The 27860-nt window shown below is 30.9% G+C and overlaps 1 protein-coding gene across 1 annotated transcript; it reads right to left on the bottom strand.

Annotated features, from left to right (window-relative positions):
- Positions 1–277: 277 nt before the first annotated feature.
- LOC134715343 (protein misato homolog 1-like) lies at positions 278–27860 on the bottom strand. Its single transcript, XM_063577461.1, has 14 exons — positions 27617–27860; positions 22286–22375; positions 21916–22028; positions 20330–20402; positions 19646–19703; positions 18465–18606; positions 17251–17368; positions 13629–13763; positions 12355–12507; positions 11630–11755; positions 6913–7094; positions 6003–6104; positions 2058–2173; positions 278–1372 (listed from the first exon to the last, which is right to left on the bottom strand). The coding sequence occupies exons 1-14, from the start codon at positions 27692–27694 to the stop codon at positions 1161–1163; spliced, it is 1698 nt and encodes a 565-aa protein (XP_063433531.1). The 5' UTR covers positions 27695–27860; the 3' UTR covers positions 278–1160.

Genomic DNA, 27860 nt, shown 5'->3' with positions numbered 1-27860 from the left:
ATAAATTTTGATTGCTGTTAAAGTGCTTTTAGTAGTCACTATCAATTTTTGTGATATTCCTTAACATGCATGAGATATTAGTCACTGGATGTTTAGCAAACAACAATAAATCAATAAATCTAGTATAGAGAAAAACAGAAAAAATTGGAACAAAACACTGAATTATTACCTAACAAATGAAATCCATCCGAAAATCACATGAAGCCTTTCTTGCTAAATTTTTTATTACCCTCATATCCTAGTCATTGCTTTCATTTAAAAGTAAATTTTCAAAAAACAAGTTTCAATCCTTTATTTACAGATCTTCAAAATACAAGATATTTGTTATCAAATGTCTAAAAGTAAAGATTTAAGCAAAACATCAACATAATAGTTTGTTCAATATGAAAGCAGTACATTTATAACACAAGGCAAGTTTTTTAAAACCTTGACCTGTAGCTACAAGTACAGCAATGTTTAAAAAAAGTTTCATTTTTTTTGGATGCTAATACATAATTCTATTCTTATCTTGCTTATACATAAATTAGAAACATCCAATAAAATCAGGTGATTCATCTTGCAGCCAATGAAATGTATATGTATGAATTACACACCTACTGCCAATACAGAATCTTAAAGATTGTGTCTAATATCCTTGTTTTTGTTCATCAAAATGGAGATTATTTGTATCATAGGCTGGATAAGCATTGTTTAAAATGTTATTAACAAATCACATTTTTGGTGTAATGTAATAAATATTACCCAAAATGCATTATTCTGAAATAATGAATTGTTGATGTGGCTGCAGAATATAAACATGTATGCCAACATCAGTCTGGATAAAATTGTTATCATATTATGCCATTTGTATATGTTCATCATCATCATGTTCATATGTTCTTATAATGTGTACAAATCTTTTTTACACATAAATTTGTTTGTTTTTGTTTTTAGAGAAAGAGTTTTCTAACCATTTGATTTTAGTTTTGTTTTGTATGTTCAATATTTTTATGCTAATTTGTATTTTTATATGATTATTGATGATTGTCTTAAAACTATTTGCATTACAAAATGATGAATAAAATGAATAACACTTTTACATTTGAGTTTTTATAAAACTAACAGTCCATATTCTACAAATAATTTCATAGTAAAAGCTGGCAAAAAAGCAATTAAAAATATCACAAGCTTTCCATTTTGTTCACATAACATGAATCAAGATCAGATAACTCTTGTAAGATTTCTAGATAATTATCTTCTTCAAGTCCTGCCTCTATATAGGCTGAATGTTTTTTAATGTTAAGTTTAGATGCCTCCGCATGTAAAGTCTGTGTTAACTGGTGAATGTCTGGACTAGACTGTAATGATGTCATAACTGGTATCCTGTCTACTCCTACAAAACAGAAAAATATGGCATTGAGTTGTAGATTGTCTCTGCACAAGCTGCACTTTATTTATTATGGTTTCCACTTTTTAAACATGCTGGAAATCTGTGTATTGAGTAAAAACAGTCAAGAAAATGTTATAATTCTAAGATGTTTCTGGTTTTAACAAACCAACTGTGATGGTGTTTTGCTGGTGACAGTCTAGGTGATTTATTTTATTTAGTGGTATCAGTGCTACAAATATTTCTTTGAGAATGGCAGAACACCCATTAGTCATGATTTTAAGCTTAATCATGACTCAAAATACATATCTTAAAAATTGTCATCAAAACTTCAATTTTCCTACCTGGGTATGGAAGTCATGTAACTAAAAAGCCTTCATCAAATCTTTATTCAGTGGGTGTCTTTTGTTGATGTGTTACATTTGTTCATTTTTTGTACATAAATTAGGCCGTTAGTTTTTTTGTTTGAATTGTTTTACATTTGTCATTTTGGGGCCTTTAATAGCTGACTATGCAGAGTGGATTTTGCTCATTGTTGAAGGCTGTTCAGTGACATATAGTTATTAATTTCTTTGTTATTTGATCTCTTGTGGAGAGTTGTCTAATTGGCAATCATACCATATCTTCTTTTCTTTTTCTACTGAAATTTATTTAACACACTGCAGAAATGTCTCCTGAGATAAGAACTAACCTTGCTTGAGGTGTCTGAGAACAGGAGATATAAATCCATTGCTGTCTATATTTCTACTGAAAATGTTTGGAAAGGGAGGTAACACATCAAGGTGTAAACGACAAACACTTCTGGCACTGAAAAATAAAACATTACATCAGGTCAAATGAATACATGAGTTTATGGTTTCCTAATTTAGAAAAATATGGTAGGTTGATAGAATTCTTTTTATGAATTTGTAATCCAGTCAAACTAGGTATGAAACTCAAACTAATTGCAACAGAAAATGTTTTAGTTCTAATCTATAGCATTAAGCCCCAAATATACACAGAAAAAAGTCCCATATAATCTAACTTGAGGAAACTTTAAAACAGAATTTTCAATTTCTTATGGAAATTAACATTGGAAAGGGAGATAATGCCACAAAAAATCAGCTTTTTTTCTTCAGTTTTTTGTTGATTTTCTTAAAATTCATGTAAATTATACTTTGATGGGGTTATAAGATCGTATTTGAACACATTATATAATCTTCTTCTCATGAAATGTACAAAACCAAAGTGTTATGGGTATTTTTTATTTTTTGTTTGCACATTCTATATTTAAAAAGAAATTGCAAATTTATGGCTTTGTGACCATTTTGAAAAAAACTATAATGACTTATGTGAATATTTGGAATTGTTTATTTCTGTAAATTATATTTGCTCAGCATCTACTTTGTTTTAAGAAACTTTAAACCACAAAAAGAAGAATATATGTTTAATTAGTTTTATTCAATTTAAGATTCTTTTTGACATGCTGAAAAATCTGATAAATGGTCAACTACATTTTAACATGACTAATGAATTATGAAATCTAGGTGGTAGCTTGATAAAAGATATGAAAACACCTTTAGAGTTGTTTTTTGTATTCTAAAGACAGCTTAAATATCAAGAATCAATACATTCTGTTAAATAAAAGGGGTAAAGAATTTTGCATCAATTTTTATTGATATTTCTGCCTATTATTTGCAGAGTTATCTCCCATATCAATGCAAATCTCCTTAGGAATTTTAAAATCCTGATTTTTTTAGATTTTCTCAAGTTAGATTTTACAGAATTTTTTTCTGTGTATATAAGGGATATAATACTAAAGATTAAAACTTAAAAATCCTCTGTTGCAATTACTTCAAGGTAAGGGTCAAATTTCAGCTAGATTGACTGGACTATTGCTCAATTTTTTATCTCCAGTGTAATAAACCGATATTCTTCATGTTCTAGTATCACTACCAAAAGTGGCAACTAAAACTTTATGGTACACATTTTTTAAGCATAAAACTATAAGGTCAGAATGGAAACCTGAAAAACATTTCTTTTGGCCCAATTTGTTAGATTCTTTTGTTTAAAATAAGATTTAATTTCAAGAGGAAACTTATTTTAAAAGGCTGACTGCTCATCAAATATTATTATAAAAAAAATCCTAAATGTAATGGATGGATGGATGGATTAAATGTCTAGTTGCACATCATATATGAGAACCAAAACCTCTGTTTGTACTAGCTAGGCGGACACTTTGTGCTTGATTTTTATTGTGTATTTTTTCAAGGTACATGTTAGTCTAAAAGAAGATATGTTATCCTACAAAGACACATATTTCTCTTTAGCTGATTAGTCTTTGTCCTGCATGCCACTTGCTAAACTCTAGATTGTTCTGACTCAATAAATAAATTTTTGAATAAAACAGAGAACTGTTAAATTCCACATTTTATTGTATTATTTTTTTTATATTTTACAAGAAATTTTCACAATATGTACTACATATATGGAGCAATCAAATCAATGATGGGTTCCAGATCTATGACAGATTCCGAATCTATGGTAAATATGACGTCATGCCATCCCCAATCTATGGCAAATTTGTTTAACTCCTAATCTATTGCAATTGTTTAGTTAGTTTCCTAATCTATGACAGATTTCAAGTTTTTAAATCTGACAAATGAAGGACCAGTCAGTATATATCTAACCAATAATTTCAAAGATGCCTTAAATAAGTTGACATGTCCAGAAGTAGCGAATAGGCTGCTATAAGAAAAAGCCAGTATAAGAAAAACGGATTAGGAGTAGGACTAGGAAGCACATCCATAACCATTTGTGAAACGAATACAGACTGTAGTGTTGAAATCATGTGCCTCTTAAAATTTAACATTTCTTTACAGTGCATTGTATTATGTACATGGTTGACCCTTCATTTAACCACGTCCCTGAACATTCTAAAACAGTTTGAATGGCTACCCAATATTTATTTGAGCGTTAATATCAATCTTATTTGTGACCGTTCAGTCCTGTAAGAAAAAATGACTTGCCTCAAACACGTTGCTTTCTTTTAAAAAAAAATCCCTATTACTTGAACAATACAGTAATTGGACATAGACATAGAGGAAATAATGTAAATGTGTATTAGAAATCTGTGGCATATTTTTCCTTTTTTTGCAAATCTCAAGTATTTCTACAATAGAACTGGTAGTCACTGTCTTAAAGCAGACAAAGTGCTTGTTGTTATGTTACATGAGGGGGGGGCAAGGGGTTTAGCTGTTATGCTGTTATGGGGCATTTTAATTCTTTGTTATCTGTTATTCTGAAATTATATTTGCTGTTAGCTGTTATTGTCTTATTCTTTGTTAGCTGTTATTGGGCTTTTAGTTTTTTTGTTATCTATTATTGTGATAATGTATTTGCTGTTAACTGTTATTGAAAATTGGAATGTTAGCATTTTTTTGACAGCCAAATTTTCAGTAGAAATTGAAGATCATTCATTGGACATTGGGGTCTACCACTACTAATATGTTGGTCCAGTATTCGGAGAAGGATTCCATTAACATATACCCATCACAGAAGTGAGGTCCAGGACAATTCCAGTATATCTTATGATTATCCTTTGTAATACATTCCATTTTTTTTCTTGGAACATTTATTTAGAAGTATCTTATTTTTTTTGTATGAGGATAATGTTCCTTGTTTCCCGTACGAACATACTTAATTAGAACAATTTTTAATATGTCAAAAAGGAAAACATATGGCTAGGAATATCTGACAAGGATTTCAATTAAGGACTAGGTCCTTACAACCAGTTAACCGTATATTATATGGTTCATAAAAAGCGATAGGGAGCTCACGTCAATAGACATATCAATTTCCTAAAGTTTTATGTAAATTGGTTAAAGAGTGTTTGAGTTAATGTCCAACATGTTGATGACGAACTGACAAGAATATACCAAATACATATCTAGATACATAATTCTAAAAACCATGTTCATAGAAAAGGGAGTTCATTACAAAGGATTATACCCGTAATAAGAAATACTGGATTTGTCAAGGACCCGACTCATTTTAATATTTCATTCACTGTTATCTGTTTTTGTCCATTTTAATTCTTTGTTATCTGTTATAAGCCAAATCAATTTAATGTTTTGCTGTTATTGGGACCCCCCTTGCCCCCCCTCTTACATCTTACAGAAAATTAAAAAGATCCTATGGAAAAAGAAATAAACATGAAAACAGCAGAAAGCAAATCAAAATGTACAGTAAAAACTCATACAATTAAGGTTGAGAGCAACATCAGGAACACAAGAAGAAGAAGATATATAAGAAAATCGTTCACAGCGGCTTTGACTTTTCATGATCTTATTCAATTGTGACAAAAGTTTCATAGTATCCAAATCTGCCATGGATTTGAAGAAAACCAAAAATTGCTAAAGATTTGTGATTTGTTTGGTGTTTTTTATGTCACATTTATCATAGATCTGGAACCCACCATAGATTTGAGTCCTATATATATACTGTGTGTTTTGCTGAAACCTGCATACATGCCTACTGAAAATTTGTCGTTCTTTGAACATTCAATTTCGTGGTTTAACTGTACCCACTAATTCCACTTAAATTGGTATCCAATGCAAAATAAGGAATCCAAAGTCATACATAAATAAATATTTACCTGAAAGTTGATTGGAATTTGGTTTCTAGATACCTCTGTAGGACATCATCTACTGTATAACAGGAACTATATTCATTTGGAGTTTTTGAATAAGGTAAAGGACTGAAATAAATAATATAAGATCAATGTCAGAAAAATATCAACTCCTTTGTTTGAGGCTTTATAACTTGAAACAGGTGAGGTCTTCAACAATTACATACTGTTTTTACAAAACATTTTTAAATATAAGTATTTTCAGACTTTTTCAACAATTTTTTATAGTTCTTCTTATGTTGTACTGCAACACCACTGTCTCAGTTTATGGGAGGGTTTGGATCCCAGTAACATGTTAAATCTTGCCACATTCTGTATGTATGTGCCAGTCCCAAATCAGGAGCCTGTAATTCAGTGGTTGTTGTGTTTTGTTGTGTTACATTTTTTTTTTTTTGTACATTAAAGAGGCTGTTAGTTTTCTCATTTGAATTGTTTTACATTTGTCATTTCATGGCCTTTTATAGCTGACTACTGTGGATTCATTATTATTCATTGGGTACCAATTTTTGAGGGTACAGGTGAACCACAAGTTTAAATATTCAAAGAAATACAAATTTCTCCAAAATTGTATTCAGACTTTGGCAGAACCACAAAATCACATATCCACAAAAATGCAAGGTTTCTGCAATCCACAAAAATTGGTTGCCCTGTAAATGAATGAATCCACAGGGGATGAACACAGATACTCTTGAAGGTTGAAGATTTAAGTCAACAACTGTCATGGTTTTTTTTTAAGTTTTTAATTTCTAAGGTCTTATTATTCCCTAATGTGTTTTAAATTTCCAAGGCCTTATTATTTTATTTCCTCAAGAGTTTTGAATTTCCAAGGCAGGTCCTATAATTCCCTAAAGTTGGTATACAGTATTCAGTTATTTACCTCTTAAGCTTTAGATCTGTAATACCTCTTGAAACAACTGACTGCATAAATGGATTGGACTGGTTAGTCACATGTGGTGTGAGAGATGACCAGGGTAAATTGTCCTCTAATGACAGAATGGATTGAACTACTTGACCGTTACCAATCATAGGAAAAGGTAATGCAGCATTTAAGGATGCCACCTGAAATTTGAAAATTAATGTTATTACATGTTCTTCCTAGTTATCATACTCCAATAAAGGTTAGGTCCTAAAATAGTAGACATAATTCTTCTGTCCCTATAATGCATATATACACTAGTTTACATTTACTTTTCATTGATTCCTGTTTTGAATGGGCACTGCTTTCTGTCTCTATATTGCACAATTTAAAAAAAAAAAAAATAGAAAATAGCAAAATTAATAAAAAGCAAATGTAAACAAGTGAAACTGCGAGCTACTGCTCACTGATGATACCCCCAATGCAAGTGGATAATGTTAATAGTGTAAAAATATGCAAGTGTTCGGTAAACAGGAAGTTGTTGAGTGATGAATCTGAAAGCGCATCACACGGTATAGCTGACTTATATAAATCCTGAAACCAAATTTAAGAAATCCTTGTATTGTAGTTCCGGAGAAAAATGTGACGAAAATTTTCAACTTGGCTATCATGTGTAAAATCATACAAGTGTTCGGTAAACAGGAAGTTGATGAATGATGAATCTGAAAACGCATCACACTGTATGGCTGACATATACAAATGTTGATACCAAATTACAGAAAGGGTGGATGTGTAGTTCCTAAGAAAAATGTGACGAAAGTTTCATGGGACAGACTGACTGACGGACGGACGGACGGACTGACAGACAGAGGTAAAACAGTATACCCCCCCTTTTTTAAAGCGGGGGTATAATTAGTACCGGTAAATATATGCATTATAGGGACAGAAGAATTCGGTCTACTAAAATAGTGTTTGAGATTGATTCAACAACAAAAAAATTATAGTCAATTGGTGATTTTTCCTCAACCTCTGTCATCATTGTGACATTGAATCAAAAATAAATATATCCAGTCTTATCTATATAGGAATTCTGTAGGCATTGAGACTTCCTCCAAACATGGAATACGAAATGAATAAAGAAAATATATTTTAATTCAACCTTATATTTCATTCATTATATCCTATATACAGATATATAGTCTAAACCAAACTCCTAAACATGCTTAAGGATTGAAGAATAAGTTCAGTTTAAATACCTTACTATGAAGGATACAAATGTTGTAAAATGTTGACATATAATACTTTAGCCATATTGAGGTACAGAATAACAACTTAATACGTCATGTAACAGATATTAATTATAACGTAAGTTCCCCAGTAAGTTCCTTAATGAGTTGGTTTATACAGATTCAAAATTTATTGATATTGATGTAAAAGGACTCCGGACTAAATTGAGCTTAGAATTGTTTCAATTCAGTCAGAGTTTAGTTTAAACAGATTCATTGAATATAAATTGTACAATTTTTATGTTATTGGAACTAACTATTGTCTGATAAAGGTCATTCTTGGAAGATCCATTAGTGGGATTCTATTTTTTGTGAATTTCATAGGTAGAATGAAACATGAATATCAATACAATTATTAAAAAAATACAAACTTCCTATAGGGTTGTAAGCTTATTTTGGTATAACCCCATTAATCAAGTATCTGAGAAGATTTCTGCTATCCAACAAAATAAGTATCAACAATAATGAATGACACCATAACTTTTTACTGAAATTTGGACTGATAATTTAAAATTCAAATTTATATTTATTTTTTAGTTTCATTAAAACAATACATTTAGCTATATATATATATATATATATACAACTCGTCTAAACATCAACCCAACAATGTTAGATCTGTAAATTTGCTTTCGCAAATTTTTGGTTCTTCTATATATATATATAGTACATGTAACAACAGGTGATTAAGATGTAGTTTGTAATATCTTTTGAAAAGTGCCGTGTTTTTCAGAATTTGGTAAATTTTCACAAGTAAGGAACTTGTTTTGGTATTACCGAACTCCCCTGAAACCAGTATATTCTTTACATGCAAATAATGGTATATTGAATTTTTCAGTTATAGCCTGGATAAGGTACAGTGTTGACATGAAATGATTGTCACTTTATTCAAACTTAAGACAAAATAGCTTAAATGCATGAAATTGCAGAATTTAGTGGTTATATTTGAAAGACATCAAATTTTAAACAATAAATCTCATAATAGTTCATTTTTAGCTCACCAGGCCCGAAGAGCCAAGTGAGCTTTTCTCATCACTTGGCGTTCGTCGTCGTCCGGCGTTAACTTTTACAAAAATCTTCTCCTCTGAAACTACTGGGCCAAATTTAACCAAACTTGGCCACAATCATCATTGATGTATCTAGTTTAAAAATTGTGTTTTTTTACCCGGCCAACCAACCAAGATGGCCGCCATGGCTAAAAATAGAACATAGGGGTAAAATGCAGTTTTTGGCTTATAACTCAAAAACCAAAGCATTTAGAGCAAATCTGACATGGGGTAAAATTGTTTATCAGGTCAAGATCTATCTGCCCTGAAATTTTCAGATGAATCAGACAACCCATTGTTGGGTTGCTGCCCCTAAATTGGTAATTTTAAGGAAATTTTACTGTTTTTGGTTATTATCTTGAATATTATTATAGATGGAGATAAACTGTAAACAGCAATAATGTTCAGCAAAGTAAGATTTACAAATAAGTCAACATGATCAAAATGGTCAGTTGACCCCTTTAGGAGTTATTGCCCTTTATAGGCAATTTTTAACCATTTTTCGTAAATCTCCATGATCTTTTATAAAAATCTTCTCCTCTGAAACTACCGGGCCAAATTAATCCAAACTTGGCCACAATCATCATTAATGTATCTAGTTTAAAAATTGTGTTTTTTTACCCGGCCAACCAACCAAGATGGCCACCACGGCTAAAAATAGAACATGGAGGTTAAATGCAGTTTTTGGTTATTAATCAAAAACCAAAGCATTTATAGCAAATCTGACAAGGTGTAAAATTGTTTATCTGGTCAAGATCTATCTGCCCTGAAATTTTAAGATGAATGGGACAACCTGTTGTTGGGTTGCTGCCCCTGAATTGGAAATTTTAAGGAAATTTTGCTGTTTTTGGATATTATCTTGAATGTTATTATGGATAGAGATAAACTGTAAACAGCAAATATGTTCAGCAAAGTAAGATTTACAAATAAGTCAACAGGACTAAAATGGTCAGTTGACCCCTTTAGGAGTTATTGCCCTTTATAGTCAATTTTTATCCATTTTTCGTAAATCTTAGTTAACTTTTCGAAAATCTTCTCCTCTGAAACTACTGGGCTAAATTTTACCAAACATAGCCAGAATCATTATTAGGCTATCTAGTTTAAAAATTGTGTTTTGTGACCGGGCAAACCAACCAAGATGGCCGCTACAGCTAAAAATAGAACATAGGGGTAAAATGCAGTTTTTGGCTTATATATAAATAACTCAAAAACCAAAGCATTTAGAGCAAATCTGACATGGGGTAAAATTGTTTATCTGGTCAAGATCTATCTGCCCTGAAATTTTTAGATGAATCGGAAACTCGCTAACTCGTTGTTAGGTTGCTGCCCCTATATTGGTAATTTTAAGGAAATTTTGCTGTTTTGGGTTATTATCTTGAATATTATTATAGATAGAGATAAACTGTAAACAGCAATAATGTACTGCAATTTAAGACTAAAAAATAAGTCAAAATGACCAAATGGTCAATTGACCCCCTAAGAAGTTATTGTCCTTTATAATCAATTTTTAACAATTTTCATAAAATTTGTAAATTTTTACTAACATTTTCCACTGAAACTACACGGACAAGTTCATTATAGATAGAGATAATTGTAAGCAGCAAGAATGTTCAGTAAAGGAAGATGTACAAACACATCGCAATCACCGTAACACAATTTTGTCATGAACTGTCTGCTTCCTTTGTTTAATTCACATATGTTATTACTACATGGTTTAGTGATACTTTAATTTTCAGGTATTTATTACTTTATTAGTTGTTACTCTATCATATTGTACAAAAATCAACCCCAAAAAATCAATTCGCTTTGGACCCAGATGACTTTTAAAATGAACTTGTCATTGAAAAAGCTCCAAATTATCTCCCTTGGTGCAATAATGCCATTTTTTGGCATCAAAATTGATTTTTTTTTTTTAACTCATCAGTGACCTTTTTTTTTCAAATAAGCTGTACTCAAACTAAACTATTGCATGTATTGTAAAGTTTAAGCAATTTCTGGGCTATTCCAGAAAAAAATGTATGGGGCGGTTGGAAGGCAGTTTTTGTCAGCACCCGCCACCAATACAATTGTAATTGAGAATATTGCATTATAGTGGGAAAAGTTGCTTTGATACCCATCACCCATGTATTATTAATATAATGTGCCTTCCAACCCCCCCCCCCCCCCCCCCCCCCCCCCATACATTTTTTTCTGGAATAGCCCTAATTTAGTTCTCTTTTTATTTCAATTTTACCTTTATTTCTACTTTTAGTTCAACAGAAAAAAAGTACCTGTACAAAATTGTATGCTTCTTTCAATACAGATTGTGAGCTTAAATGAATGGTGACCCCATACTTTTATATGATAAAGTTCATTTATACCAGTGAGCCCCCTTAATACAATGTCCTTCTAACTGTTGATACAAACCTTTTTACCTAATGAGTTGAGACTATCAGTGAGATCTCTGAGATCCATATGACCAGTACTTCTGTAGGGTAAAGACATTGTGTCTAATGATGCAGCTAGTATACTACTTGTATGGTATGGTATAGACTAAAAATAAAGAACAAAGATTATGATGATACATTAAAAAAAAATTAATAAGATAAGAAAATCATTCTTCTAACGGTTTACAGTTTTAGATTTAAAATGCATTCCTTGCGTATAAATGTACTACACTTCTGGGTTGAATTTTGCACACTAAAACCTACCTTAGACAGTTAGGCATGCTAGTAAAATTTTAATGCATTGGTCCATCTGATCTATTATATGCCCCATACAAATTTTTCCTGCTATTAATATCCTTTTCATAATTAACAAAGTACTGGGGATTCATTTATTTTCGTGGGTACCAATTTTCATGGTTTGAGGAGAACTTGCACATTTGTGGATATTTAATTTCTTGGTTCCAAAAAAAGTCTGCATACATTCCTTTAGAAAAAATTTAAATTTCTGGTTCCCCTGTACCCACAAAATCCATGAAAATTGGTATCCAACAAACATTAATGAATCCACAGTATGCCAAAACTAAAATATTCTCCAAAGAGTAAGTTTTTAATTTTCAGGTGCCCAGGTAGGAAGGCCTTACCTTTGTATACTATTGCTATTGAAAAAGTATATTAAATTGAATCATATATTGAAGTATTACATACCTTGTAATCTAAATATGGAAATGTTACAAGAGGTCCAATTTTCTTCCACAAAGTTGATGCTAAAGACAGAGGAGTAAATAAAGAACTATATGTGCTACAGCTATTGTAGGTTATAGCTGAATTTAAAATCCTGTTTGCTCTCTCGTGGGGAGCCTGAAAATACAAATACAATCTGTTATTTTCAATACCATGTTAAATTCTATACATATATATTTGGTTTCCATGGTAAAGCACCTGCATTCAATAATTGTGTGATTTACCTCAATAACATTTCTTTTTGATGGGCAAAAGGGGGAGGGGGTATATGTGTGCATGTAGAACTGGTTTAACCCAAACACATTTTGCTTTTGTACCAAGTCAAGATATCTGGTCCATGTTTTATTTGTTGTTTATCGTCTTTGTATGAAGATCTCTCATTACTAAGGAGTTGGATGTTCATCATTGGTAAGGTCTATTTTGCTGTAGGTTATTTTTTGTTATTCCTGTTTTCAACTATAATTCAAACACAAAATGGGCATTGTGGGTTGAAAATATAAACTTTACAATTGTAAAGCTGCAGACCTTTCTTTACATTGGAGTAATTATGACTAACCACAACTTGTTCTTGTATATAAATTGTGTGATAACCAATCATAACCTCTTTATTTTTTAAGACTGCATGATAAGCAGTACCTACAAGGTTTGCAACATAATCTAAATACAGACTCTATATTTTGTTGATTTTAACTTTCTTTTCGACATTTAGTTTCTGTAAAGCAGATTGACTCAGCTGACTTTATTTTACCAGTGGATTTATGATAAGAAAGAGAATCCTTTCAAATCTATAGTTGGCCCTGCCAAACTAGTCTGAGACATTTGTTTTTATATGCCTTTGATGTAAATTTCATTAATATCAAATGATAGATTTTAGGTATGAGAGCTATTACAAGTTTGACAAATGTATATAACACCCCACCTCTTATCTGGGTTACAGTATAGCTGGTTATTTTTGTGGGTAATTTCACATAGAATAAGGTATACAAAATTTTGGTGGATTCAAAATATTTATCAATACCTTTGCATGTGCCATTTTAAATTAGCATAATTTATTTTGGCAGTTTTGTTCTATTCACGAAAAATAAGTGAAAATTTAATTCCCACGAAAAATAGCCTGCTATACGGTAGCACATTGTTTAATGTTAAAATCAAAGTATTTTTATATTTATGTTTTATCTAGATATCACTGATTGATCAATGATCATAAGAAAATCAGTATTTATAATAGTCTAACATACACTATCTGGTAAATCAGCAGGGGTCAAACCAAAGGTCATCAATGACTTAGTATCAAACTCATCCCTCAAGTACTCCAACAAACCCGCTCCTAGACCTCCAAACCCATCAAAGGTATCCACTAGGATTTGGAAACCCTAAATTATATATAATTCATGTTACTATCAAAGGTATCCACTAGGATATGGAAACCCTAAAATATATATAATACATGTTACTATCAAAGGTATCTACTAGGATATGGAAACCCTAAAATATATATAATACATGTTACTATCAAAGGTATCCACTAGGATATGGAAACCCTAAAATATATATAATACATGTTACTATCAAAGGTATCCACTAGGATATGAAAACCCTAAAATATATATATGTTACTATCAAAGGTATCTACTAGGAAATGGAAACCCTAAAATATATATAATACATATTACTATCAAAGGTATCCACTAGGATATGGAAACCCTAAAATATATATAATACATATTACTATCAAAGTTATCCACTTGGATATGGAAACCCTAAAATATATATATGTTACTATCAAAGGTATCTACTAGGATATGGAAACCCTAAAATATATATAATACATTTTACTATCAAAGGTATCCACTAGGATATGGAAACCCTACAATATATATAATACATATTACTATCAAAGGTATCCACTAGGATATGGAAACCCTAAAATATATATATGTTACTATCAAAGGTATCTACTAGGATATGGAAACCCTAAAATATATATAATACATATTACTATCAAAGGTATCCACTAGGATATGGAAACCCTACAATATATATAATACATATTACTATCAAAGGCATCTACTAGGATATGGAAACCCTAAAATATATATAATACATATTACCATCAAAGGTATCTACTAGGATATGGAAACCCTAAAAAATATATATAATAATATTACTATCAAAGGTATCCACTAGGATATGGAAACCCTAAAAAAAATATACAATACATATTACTATCAAAGGTATCCACTAGGATATGGAAACCCTGAAATATATATAATTCATATTTCTATCAAAGGTATCTACTATAGGATATATGGAAACCCTAAAACATATATGATACATATTACTATCAAATGTATCTACAAGGATATGGAAACCCTAAAATATATATAATACATATTACTATCAAAGGTATCTACTAGGATATGGAAACCCTAAAATATATATAATACATATTACTATCAAAGGTATCCACTAGGATATGGAAACCCTAAAATATATATAATACATATTACTATCAAAGGTATCTACTAGGATATGGAAACCCTAAAATATATATATATGTTACTATCAAAGGTATCTACTAGGATATGGAAACCCTAAAATATATATAATACATATTACTATCAAAAGAGGGACGAAAGACACCAAAGGGACAGTCAAACTCGTAAATCTAAAACAAACTGACAACGCCATGGCTAAAAATGAAAAAGACAAACAGAAAAACAATAGTACACATGACACAACATAGAAAACTAAAGAATAAACAACACGAACCCCACCAAAAACTAGGGGTGATCTCAGGTGCTCCGGAAGGGTAAGCAGATCCTGCTCCACATGCGGCACCCGTCGTGTTGCTTATGTGATTACAAATCCAGTTAATAGTCTAATTCGGTAGGTCAAATTCATGAAAGGGAAGGGGATTGTAGTTACGACGTAAGGAACATATCCGATATCATATGTGAAACGGTTATTCCATAACGGTCAACCAACTCGTGATGGCGTCCGTAAAATTTACGAAGGGATGATTTCAACTTCACCATTTGGAACTCTTGGTTTAATAGCTTCCTTGTGAGCAGTAACCCTCTATCAAGAAAATCATGATAGGAAATGCAAGCACGGGAATATCGTATTAATTGGGAGATATATACCCCGTATGCAGGTGCTGCTGGAATGTTGCTACTTAGAAATGGAAAGTTCACAATTGGAAAGCTGAAATCATCTCTTTTGTCGTAAAGTTTTGTCTTCAACCGACCCTCATTGTCAATTTCTAGATATATTTTAGGGTATCCACTAGGATATGGAAACCCTAAAATATATATAATACATATTACTATCAAAGGTATCCACTTGGATATGGAAACCCTACAATATATATATGTTACTATCAAAGGTATCCACTAGGATATGGAAACCCTAAAATATATATAATACATATTACTATCAAAGGTATCCACTAGGATATGGAAACCCTACAATATATATAATACATATTACTATCAAAGGTATCCACTAGGATATGGAAACCCTAAAATATATATATGTTACTATCAAAGGTATCTACTAGGATATGGAAACCCTAAAATATATATAATACATATTACTATCAAAGGTATCTACTAGGATATGGAAACCCTAAAATATATATAAAACATATTACTATCAAAGGTATCTACTAGGATATGGAAACCCTAAAATATATATAATACATATTACTATCAAAGGTATCCACTAGGATATGGAAACCCTAAAATATATATAATACATCAAAGGTATATACTAGGATATGGAAACCCTAAAATATATATAATACATGTTACTATCAAAGGTATCTACTAGGATATGGAAACCCTAAAATATATATAATACATATTACTATCAAAGGTATCCACTAGGATATGGAAACCCTAAATCATGTATTATACATATTACTATCAAAGGTATCCACTAGGATATGGAAACCCTAAAATATATATGATACATATTACTATCAAAGGTATCTACTAGGATATGGAAACCCTAAAATATATATAATACATATTACTATCAAAGGTATCTACTAGGATATGGAAACCCTAAAATATATATAATACATATTACTATCAAAGGTATCTACTAGGATATGGAAACCCTCAAAAATATATAATACATATTACTATCAAAGGTATCCACTAGGATATGGAAACCCTAAAATATATATATGTTACTATCAAAGGTATCTACTAGGATATGGAAACCCTAAAATATATATAATACATATTACTATCAAAGGTATCTACTAGGATATGGAAACCCTAAAATATATATAATACATATTACTATCAAAGGTATCTACTAGGATATGGAAACCCTAAAAAATATATAATACATATTACTATCAAAGGTATCTACTAGGATATGGAAACCCTAAAATATATATAATACATATTACTATCAAAGGTATCTACTAGAATATGGAAACCCTAAAATATATATAATACATATTACTATCAAAGGTATCCACTAGGATATGGAAACCCTAAAAAATATATAATACATATTACTATCAAAGGTATCCACAAGGATATAGAAACCCTAAAAAATATATAATACATATTACTATCAAAGGTATCCACAAGGATATGGAAACCCTAAAACATATATGATACACATACCTGTGTAACTAACACTTGATCAACTCATAGTTGATAATTCTTACCACTTTTTAGTCTTACAAAAGCCTAGATTCACATGCAAATTGAAACAAGACTTGCCAACAGGTTAAGCTCTAAAAATGTTAAAAATCAAACTCCAACAAATTAATTAGCATATTTTCATTTGTATAATATAAGATTGACAAAAAAAATTATGCCACTACTAGTATACCTGTAAGCTATCACATTCTTCTGTAAAGAAGTGAATACGATCCTCCATCTCTGATCTGGTTTCATAGTTAGATAGTACAGACTTTCCACAACCAAATATGTCAAATTTGTCTATCTCACTGCAATAGATAAGGAGATGCAGTTGTCCAGTGGCAAATTGATTCTTCAGGACAAAAACATGTTTATATATAATATAAATATGAACACTGCTTTTTACTAGACTCACTAAGCTTATCTTGACTTTTAAGGTGGGTCGTTCACAAGGTACATTTTGTGTAACTGTCAGCAGAAGGACAAATCATCCTATCCTGACACATTATTTTGATTCCAGACCAAACACGTTTGCTTTAACCCTAAATTCTGTATTCTTGGCAATGTAGCAGCAAATACCTATTTTCATTTCTATTGTTTGACTTGTTTGGTGATCATGATCTCTGGAAACATGAGGTGAAAAAGGTAACACAAGACCAACTTGGCAAGTTCAAGCTGACCCCTAGCTAAGATGTGTAAATATTTCAAATTACAAATTAAACAGACAACGAATTCTGTCAAATAATTTGCCTGTCATTTTGTCTGTCAGTTTTCACTTTTAATTTCTATGGTTAATTTCCAATCAGAAGTCAGTGATCTTTTAAAAATGTGATTTAATGTAATATAAAAAAAAAAACTTTCGCTGGAAATTAAATCATGCAAAGTTGGCTTTTCATATCAATGCTGCTAGTTGCTTGTAAGCTCATTTATAATATCAATCTTTTCAATGTATTTTCAAAATATTTCAAACTCTCAGATGGAACTTTGATTTTCCCCAAAGCATACTTTAAACATATGTTAGACTTACAGGGCATGAGTGGAGTTTAATTTTTTTATTTTATTGGTATTTTTTGCATTATATGAAAGTGATGAAGTGAAATTCAAAAATTGCAGCTTTTATGTGGTTATTGACTACATATAATTCAAAATCTTTTTCATTAATTGATAATCACAAGAAAAAAATGTACAGAATACAAAATAAGCTAACAAGTTAACAACTGAAAAATTTCGGTGAAATCAAGAGGTCTTCACATAAATTGAACAATGTTATAATTCAAAGAACCTGTATGCATGTGTAACCTAAATATAAAAATATGTGGATGTGGTATTATTGCCAATGAGACAACTCTCCACCATACTTTCATAATCTTTCTGGTGCTTTCCTAATTTATAAACTTTTATTACCTATCTTTGGTATATTCATTGATGATGTGTAATGACTTTGGATGGATATGAACTTTCATGAAATCTGACCACACATTGACTGACTCATCTAAATCATACAGCTTTCTACCAAATACCTCCTCTTCTTTAGCAGAAATGTCATCTGAAATATTCAAATTGTACGCTTCATGAATTTTGTAAAAAATAACGTATCTTAAAGCAAAAATAAGTGAAATTCATTCATTAAGATATGTCTATTACATTCTACTTTTTAAAATTGCCTGATTTGCCTGATTATGGATAGTTTGAATTTATTGAAATTAAGACCAATGCATCAAGTGTTTTGAGATATTTCTCCACTCAATATAGTTTATTTTTAAAATTTAAAATGTGACTCTTGATGAGCTTTATTTTTTTAAATATTTTAAATTTAACTGCAGTGGAGTAAATATCCTATATACACTAGATATAGTGGGGGTAAATTATCAGTTTATCTAATAATTTTTATCTGAACAATGTTCATCTTTCCATTTAAAAGATTTGCAGAAAGTTGTGTTCTTTATTTGTGAAATTATAAGGCATGGTCAACTTTTTTTATGATGTCATATTAGAATCTTCAGAGGAAAACAAGAACATTTGACTTCATAATTGAAATTTCAACAAATTCACAAGAACAAAGCTTTCTCTAGAGATATGAAATGTTTTTCTCACACCAATCGAAAAATGTTTAACTGGAATGAAAATGTAATCTTCACTTGAATCTAAGACTGAATCAACTAGTTAAATATTTTGAAGGTAGATTTCACACATCTGCAAAATAATGGGCACATATTCAGTATAAAAAATTGTGTGTGAATAAGTTACATCACACCTATGACAATGTATGATTACTTTATCCTGTGATTTAAGAGACGCTAAGAACAGATTTACTTTATAAGAACTTACACCAAACAAAAAAGTATGTGTTTTTACTGTCACATGCAGTAGCAATTTATTTTATTTTTAATTTTTTTTTACATTGAGTCTATGGGAGCAACATGGTGACTTCAACAGTGCTTAATAAACAATGGCCAAAAAACTTATGGGTATGGGATAAAAAAAAAATAGGGTAGGTAGTTGTACAGTATACACACATACTTTTTTGTATGGCCTTATTGACAAAATATTCAAGACAGGTTTTTAAGCATTTAAACTGTATATACCAGGAATATCATCGCCTTCCCCTTGATCAGTATCTTCTGGTACTAAAACTGTGTTCTCCTAAAGAAAAAAAAACATAAAAAATTTAGACTGGAAATGAAATTGTATTCCCATAAAAATGGTGAATTTTCTTTTAAATTTCTACAGCTGCAACTAAATTTATTACATTGTAACCTGCTGAATTCAAGACCTGAGTTTTCCAACATCCTGTTTTAGCCTACACATTTCTATAGTTCCAAAATATGCGTATCCTTGCAGAAAAAAATGAGTATCTAACACCCTGCTTAATTAGACATTATTTTCTGGTCACCAGGGTGTCGATTTACACAGGTTCCACTGAACATTGCAAAACTGATTTTAAACACTGTGGATTCATGTTTTTTTTATGGAAAAAACTTTTTTGAAATGATGATAATTGATTTATGGTTTTGACAAATTCTGCATGCAAGCCTATAGGAAAATTTTACTTTGTTGCATGCATTAATTCCTAGTTCATCTTTACATACAAAATCCAGGAAAAATATATTTGAGTTAGATTCAGAAAAAAGAAAATAAACTTAATAAAGAAATTTCTCTTTTATATCTTCCAATTCATGATTTAGTCAGTTGGAAGAAAAATTATAAAAATTTCTACTAACCACTGTTTAGTTAACACAATTCAACAATAATTATTTCATTAGCTGTACCTTGGTTGCCAGATCCTGTAAATACTGGTTCTTAGGAACTGGAACTGACTGATGAAGGTTCACATCTCCTCCCCTGTGAAGTAGACATAAGAGATAGTAGTAATATATTAAAGATATGAATGAAATGAATGATAGATAGATAGATATTTTTATTTTAAAGTACAACTTGGTACATATACATGAAATACATGTACTATATTTAACATAAGATCAGACTTTTTTTATTATCTGTTTTTCTGCTTAACGAGAATGTTTTTAAAAAATGAGGGTCGAGGGGACATAATAAAAAAAAAATGGTCCAGTAGACACTAAAAAATAAAAATAAAACCGTTTATATAAGTGACTTTTTTCTTTTTTTTTAGAACTTATTAAATACAAGAGTAATGAAATGAGAATAGTCCAGAATAGTAGACCTTCTATTAATATGAACATAACAACTATGTTTTAATTCTGAATTTCCACAAATATAGATCCATGGCACCAGGCAAATATATCAACCTACAGCATTTATATACACTCTATATATGTATATACCTGTCACCCAGCCAGAAACCTCTTAGTGTATGCACAAAAATCTTTTTTGAGGAAAATATTGTTTTTGCCTTGAATTTCTTTATTTTAATATGAAAATCGCGAGCAACACCAACACAAATGTCCATTTTGACCTCTGGCGTTGTTCAAAATTCATCTGACGTTGCTTTTTCAATAAAAAATTGTAATTGAAATAAAAGATAAAACAGAATTTATCACCTAGAATAGACTAAAATTCTGACAGTTGATCTATATAATAGTAATTCCTCCAATTTCCTGTGAATGCATAACTAATTTGCCACATCATAAATAACATGCTATGGCAATACATGTACATAAACAAGTATATATATACAATTCGACAAAACAACAGATAGAAGAGAACGATACACAATATAATAAAAGTACAATTAATTCACCAAACATGATGTAATTTTACAAGCATATTTCAGATAGTTACACAGTTTAATTGTGATTGACTTTGATTTTGCTTGAAGCAAATGAAAAAGTTAAAATTATTTGGCCAAGAACAATAATATTTAAGCAAATATTATTGTCTCACAGATCTGTAGGCTGTACATCATGTACATACAAGTATGAAGTGGTACACATTTTGGTCTCTGGTGAAGAGTTGTCTCACTAGATATCATACCACATCTTCTTTTTTATATCATATTGCAGCATTTGCATAGGCGCATATGTCTAGGAATTGTTTTATATCTCCCTAATTTCAATTTCAATTTCAAAGTACCAATTCTCAATTTTAATAAAAGATAGTTATATCAATAAACATTTTTTAACTTAACACTGTGAACAATGAAAACAATGATTCAGTAAGTACTTTTAATAACACAGCTTAAGGTTTAATGGTTGCTTTTGAATTTATTAACTGAACTCAATAAAGTCTCAGACAATTAATTGAGAATGATATGTTTATCCTGTAAATCATGTAAAATTAACAGAAAAGGGATGCGACCATATTTTAAAAGTCAAATTGTCACATGTCCCATATAGCTATAGTGAAATAATCTTTAAAATAAAAAAATAAAAATTACCACTTGACTTCCTCCTGTGAGTTTAAATCATATAGAATTCCTTCTTGTTTCAGTGTTTTTAAACTTCCTTTCAGATCAAATGCAATAAGTCTTGGTGTAAAAGTGATTTCTCCCTGAAATGAACATACAAAGTAATTATAATTTATTCTAAACAAAAAATTTACTGTATAAGAATGAAGGAGTTCTACATCCATTAAAAATTAACAGAACATGTTGTTTTAAGCTCAATTTCAGTTACTGTAAATAAGGTTTTTAGAATAAATCAGGCTGTTGTTCTTTTTATCAGAATAATTAGTGATTGCAATAGAAATTAAATTAGAGGATAAAAGTTACTGTGTTTTTTTCCTATATTTTTAAAATGTATAAATACTTTAAGAGTCTGTCCTTCTCTCCACAAGATGTCATGGTTTACTTCTTTATCTTCTAAAGCTTTGGTCGGATCATAATTAAATGATGACTCCTAGAAAAAATGAAATAATGTTAAGTATAAAAATATAGTATATATATACCAATACACATAATTAACAGTGCCTGGTGATGTTTTATAGCCTGACCAGTTTCGGTCCAAAAAGGACCTTCATCAGAGGCAGAATGGTGGATTAATGTTTGCACGGTTGAGTTAACCAGCAGTTGAGATTTAACCGACAGTTGAGTTAACTGGCAGTTGAGTTAACCGGCAGTTGAGTTAACCGGCGATTGAGATTTAACCTGCAGTTCAGAATTAACCAGCCGTTCAGAGTCAACCGGCGGATCAAAGTTATCCAGTGGATAAATATGTATCTGGTTGATATCTAAACAGGTTGAATTATCCTTTCAATGAAAAAGCCCGGTGGGATTTTCCTTGGTTACAGTTATCTATATTTGGCTAATGTACATGTTACAGTAAACTTTTTTGACATGTTACGGTAAACATTTTTACATTATACGGTAAACATGTGACCTGATAATATAACCATATTTAGGTAAAGGGTGATTTAATAATTTGAGAAGTACAGTTATCTATATTTGGCTAATGTACATGTTACAGTAAACTTTTTTGACATGTTACGGTAAACATTTTTACATTATACGGTAAACATGTGACCTGATAATATAACCATATTTGGGCTTTAGCATTAGGTAAAGGGTGATTTAATAATTTGAGAAGTACATGGTAATCATTTACCGGGGTAGTCTTGATCTTTTGCTAATAATACACCTAAAAATCAAGTCTTCGTATAGTATTTCATGGTAGTTATGTGATCTTGATATTTAGCTTATGATACACCTAAATATCAAGTCTTGAAAAAGTGCTTCCTAGTAGTCAGGCAGTCTTAATCTCAGGCTTATGATACACCTGAATATCAAGTCTTGAAAGAGCAAATTCATGGTTGTCATGCAGTCTTGATCTTTGGCTTATGATACACCTAAATATCAAGTCTAATAATAGTATTTTATGGTAGTCATGCAGTCTTGACGTTTTAGCTTGTGATACACCAAAACATCAAGTCAAAACTATTGCCCCCCTAACCAAACAAAATTTGGTTTGGGGGGGGGGTCTTATTGAGAATGCTTCATTTAAGCCTTTAGTACTCCTTTCAAGATCAACATGATCAAAGGTAGACGAATATTAATCCTCAGTGTTAAAAAGTTTTCAACACCTTAAGTTTGTAATGTAGGTATTTATACATATACATCAATTTCAGGTAATTGCTAGGCTTACGCTTAGAGCTCCTATGTCAGTTAACTCTGAACCGCCGGTTAACTCTGAACCGCCGGTTAACTCTGAACCGCCGGTTAACTCTGAACCGCCTATTAACTCAACTGCCGGTCAACTCAACTGTCGGTTAAATCTCAACCGCTGGTTAACTCAACTGCTCGTTTACTCAACCGCTGGTTACCATATCTATATAAATAGGGTGCAATTATTAATCCACCATTCTGCCTCTGAAGAAGGTCCCTTTTGGACCGAAATCAGACAGGCTATAAAACCTCATAAGGCGCTGTTAACTATGTGTATTGGTATATATACTATATTTTTATGATTTTACATTTTTCTCACTGATACACATAGTTAATATGGCTTCTACTTACGAAAACTCCATTTGGAGTAAATGTGTTTAGAGACTACTAATGTCAGTACACCTTTCCTATATCGCAAAATAATGTTAAGTTCATGTATAGACTATGAAATTCATGAACATCAATCTGATTAGTTTCAAATTAATTACAAAATTTACATGTACAAATTTGAAATGTATGCGTAAGTGATGTTCATGTACAGCAGTGTTCCAGCTAGCATGAAATGGAGGGGCGCCGCGCCCCGCCCCCGAAATTTTGCGCCCCTCTGCCTTTTTTAAGCGCCCCTGCGCCCCTCTGTGCCCTTTTGAAAAATAGTTTAAAAAACGATCTTTTTTCCTCACATCGTCGCCATTTTGTTGAGTTCTTTATACACACACTTCATTAAGACAACAGATTAAAATTGTTGACACTTGTTACCTGATTATAATCACCTATTTGATTAGAGTCAATTACTTAATCAGGTGAAATTTACGACCCTGTCTAATCCCTTTACCCTGAAGCACCAAACATCGAAGTTAAATAAATTGATTATTTTAACACCTGACGATGCAAAATATAATTTATAAAATAAATGTGAACGGTGTTCATTTCTATTGTATTTGTTATTTATTATGTCATTTAAGAAGAATCATTCCAATAGGTCAACACGCAAAATGCATGAAACATGATGTAACTTTGACCTCCGTAGCAGAGTTCAAAAAATTTATGGGTCACTGAATATTCACAATTCAGATCGTTTTTGTTTTGATGTTTTTATTTTTGAAACTGATCTTTCAAACTAGTTTTAATCCAGAAGAAAGTAAAAACATTGCTTGACTGTACCTTAAGTTGAATATCTATGTCCAAATTAAATTAATTAAAACTGTAATCCATGATCACAAATTGAATGCTTTGTTTACAATTGTTCAAAGCCATGTGCTTTTTGGCGGGAAAATTCGGGAAACCCCTTATTAACAGGAAACAGTTACATTTCATTGTTATTTATAGACAGTAGGAATTTCATTTTGGAAATCAATTTGATTACAACTTCTAAGATTTATTCATGAAAAATTATAATAATTTCTTGGGGTGAAACTAATAATACTTTTTTTTATTTATTAAAATAATTTACATCTAGGGGTATGGAAAGGGGGGCTGTTTTTTTTGGGGTTTTTTTTAATAATATTACAAATATATATAAAGTTCACCAGTCTGAAAATACATGGTTAAATGGATTTTAATTCTGAAAAACTCATGTTTATTTAATTCCTTTATTATTTTCATCATAATAAGAAACAAGCTACATGTATAAGGTATTTCAAACATATATTTTTGGCTTTTATATAAGAACATTCAAGACTATTAGTATGTATGTGCCTGCAGTAAAAACAAACCTGTTAGAGCCTAAAAAATTCTACAGGGCCCTTGAAAAAAACTTTTGAATCCAGGCTGGCCTTCAGAGAAAATGTTAAGTATTGTTCCTGACTGTATTGCAGATTTATGTGAAGTTTTTAAACTGACATGCACAATTCATTTCACAAGTGTAATAAAAATAATTCTACAAAACAACGCAGCGCATTGCGTTGCAAATTCATCTTAGACCCACCATGCATCAAGAAATATGTCTTTATGTGGTAATATTAAGTATTTGATTTTTTTTCAGTGAGAACGCGCTAAAGTGCCCTTTTTAAAAACGCGCCCCTCTATTTTCAAATCCTAGCTGGAACACTGTACAGGATAACACTATAAGACAAGTCAATGATTGATTATTTTTAATACTGAAGCAAACCTGAATTATACCAAATAATCATGTTCATATGAACAAATGATATTCAACCTGCCAAATAGTCTTACAACGCTTGTAATGCACTTTCATGATTATATAATGAATCATACACATTTTTTCTGTCATTATCAAAAGATTTATAATAAACTCATCTTTCATGTCTTTGATGCATGTTCATTAATATAAGGTGTAGCTAAACAAAAACATGAGTTTGCATTCCTTATATATTTTGTTGTTAACAATTGAAATTTTTACGACATTTATGAAAGATATGTCCCTTGATATATTTTCTGAAAGTGATATTTATAGATTATTACATGGCATTTACCATATGGCCCTGGTATCAGCCCTAGACTCCCATTTCAAGCCAGAGGGCTTTAGCCCGAGGGCTTGATATGGGTCGTGGGCTGATACCACGGACCATATGGAAAATGACATGTAATAATCTATTTATCACATATTTTCAAGCAAGAGAAAAAAAATAGCCTACACCAAATTATGTTTTATATTTCATCCCAAATTCAAAAAGACATTTAACGAAAAAATTAAAAATATGTATCACCATGATCACTGTGAGTTAAAAAAAAAGTTTGTATCACAGTAGGTAAGCAACGTTTTGTGAAAAGATTTAGAAATAATTAACAATAAATATATTAATTCTAAGAATTGCAAATATTAAACGACTTAAAGTGTTACATTACCAATGTTAAAAATGCTTTATAGGAAAAATACCATATCTCTACTCATTCCAGTGTGGCGTCATATATTTTCTAAATTCTTTATGACGTCAAAATTTTACGGGAACTTTTGTGATTTTCACTATTGATTTTTACTTTTTTCTACTACAGCAGATTCATAAATTTCTAAATTTGTTTTCATTGTGTTCTCATTTTTCATTTTTTGTATGAATTTACAGTCATCGTCATTTGATCTGTAAAAAAACTCTCCTGGTCTTTTTGCTGTTTCGGCTGACAACTTGTTTACAAATAAATTTTGATTGACAGGTTACTGGAAGTAAAACTCGGGGGCTTGATATGGATTTCGGGGGCTGATATCAATATCGGCCCCAAGAACTGATAACCAACCTTGACTTTCGGCTATTATTGGCCATACAAAAACGTACATACATGTATCAGTATAAAATATGTGATAAGTTTCATTAATACTTTCCAAAAATTAACCAGGTGCTCCGCAGGGTGCAGCTTTATACAACTACAGAGGTCAAACCCTGAACAGTTGGGGCAAGTTTGGACACAATATTCAAGCTTGATACAGCTCTGAATTTGGATTGTGATCAAATTTTGGACATTATATAGTTTTCTGACACAAAACCAATGTAAAGATCTTACAAATATATATACAAAAAAATGCACTTGAGTCTGGAAGAACCTTGTTTTCGTTAGTTATAATTACATGTAGATTGACACTGTGTTTTCTTTTTCATGTTAAGATGCTTTTTGTGCTTTCTGTTGATCTTGTCATGATTCATGTCATTTCTAATAGAATTTAACAGTTTCTTGAATTGTTTATTAAGAGTTTGTCATTATGCTGTAAAGGACTTTTTAAACAGACAATAAAGTATGGGTTCAGTTCATTTTTAAAGGCTGTACAGTGACCTCAAGTTAAAGTTGCCTAATTATGACGTCTTGAAAGGCTTGTTTAAATATTTGCTTCAACGCTTTTCTGTTGTACATCTACATGTACATGTACATGTATTAAAGACTACATTCAAATTCTTGGTCAAACTTAGCCGATACTCAACGCTTTTGATGTAAGCCGCCACAGAATTTTTTTATATAGCCTTTCAAGAAGTCATAATTATTTGGACTAATGTACATGCACAATACATTAAGTTATTACAAAAAAAATCTATACCTGGATGTTCCACCAATGTGTTCCAACAAAGTTTGAATAATGCCCTATTTGCAATGTTATTATTTCTCGACTTCCCATTTCTAATTTTACAAATGAATAAACATAAACATTATGTTTATAAAAGGTTTATAAAAGGTATATAGCCTAGTGCACTTAGCGCCTAAATACTAGCCAATTCCCGTTTAGTCTGCTTTGAGAATTATAATTTTACGCATTTTTATTAACAGGAAATGCAATAATGATT

Source organism: Mytilus trossulus, chromosome 4 (genome assembly GCF_036588685.1).
Source record: "Mytilus trossulus isolate FHL-02 chromosome 4, PNRI_Mtr1.1.1.hap1, whole genome shotgun sequence".
Taxonomy (NCBI): domain Eukaryota; kingdom Metazoa; phylum Mollusca; class Bivalvia; order Mytilida; family Mytilidae; genus Mytilus; species Mytilus trossulus.
This window is presented reverse-complemented; position numbering and strand designations above follow the sequence as displayed.

Coding starts and splice junctions, on each gene's coding strand:
- LOC134715343 (XM_063577461.1), bottom strand. CDS start 27,694: ATGGGAAGTCGAGAAATAATAACATTGCAAATAGGGCATTATTCAAAC. Junction 6,105..6,912: donor ACAGATCTAAAGCTTAAGAG/GTAAATAACTGA, acceptor TATTTATTTCAG/TCCTTTACCTTATTCAAAAA. Junction 2,174..6,002: donor AAATTCCAATCAACTTTCAG/GTAAATATTTAT, acceptor TTTATTTTTCAG/TGCCAGAAGTGTTTGTCGTT.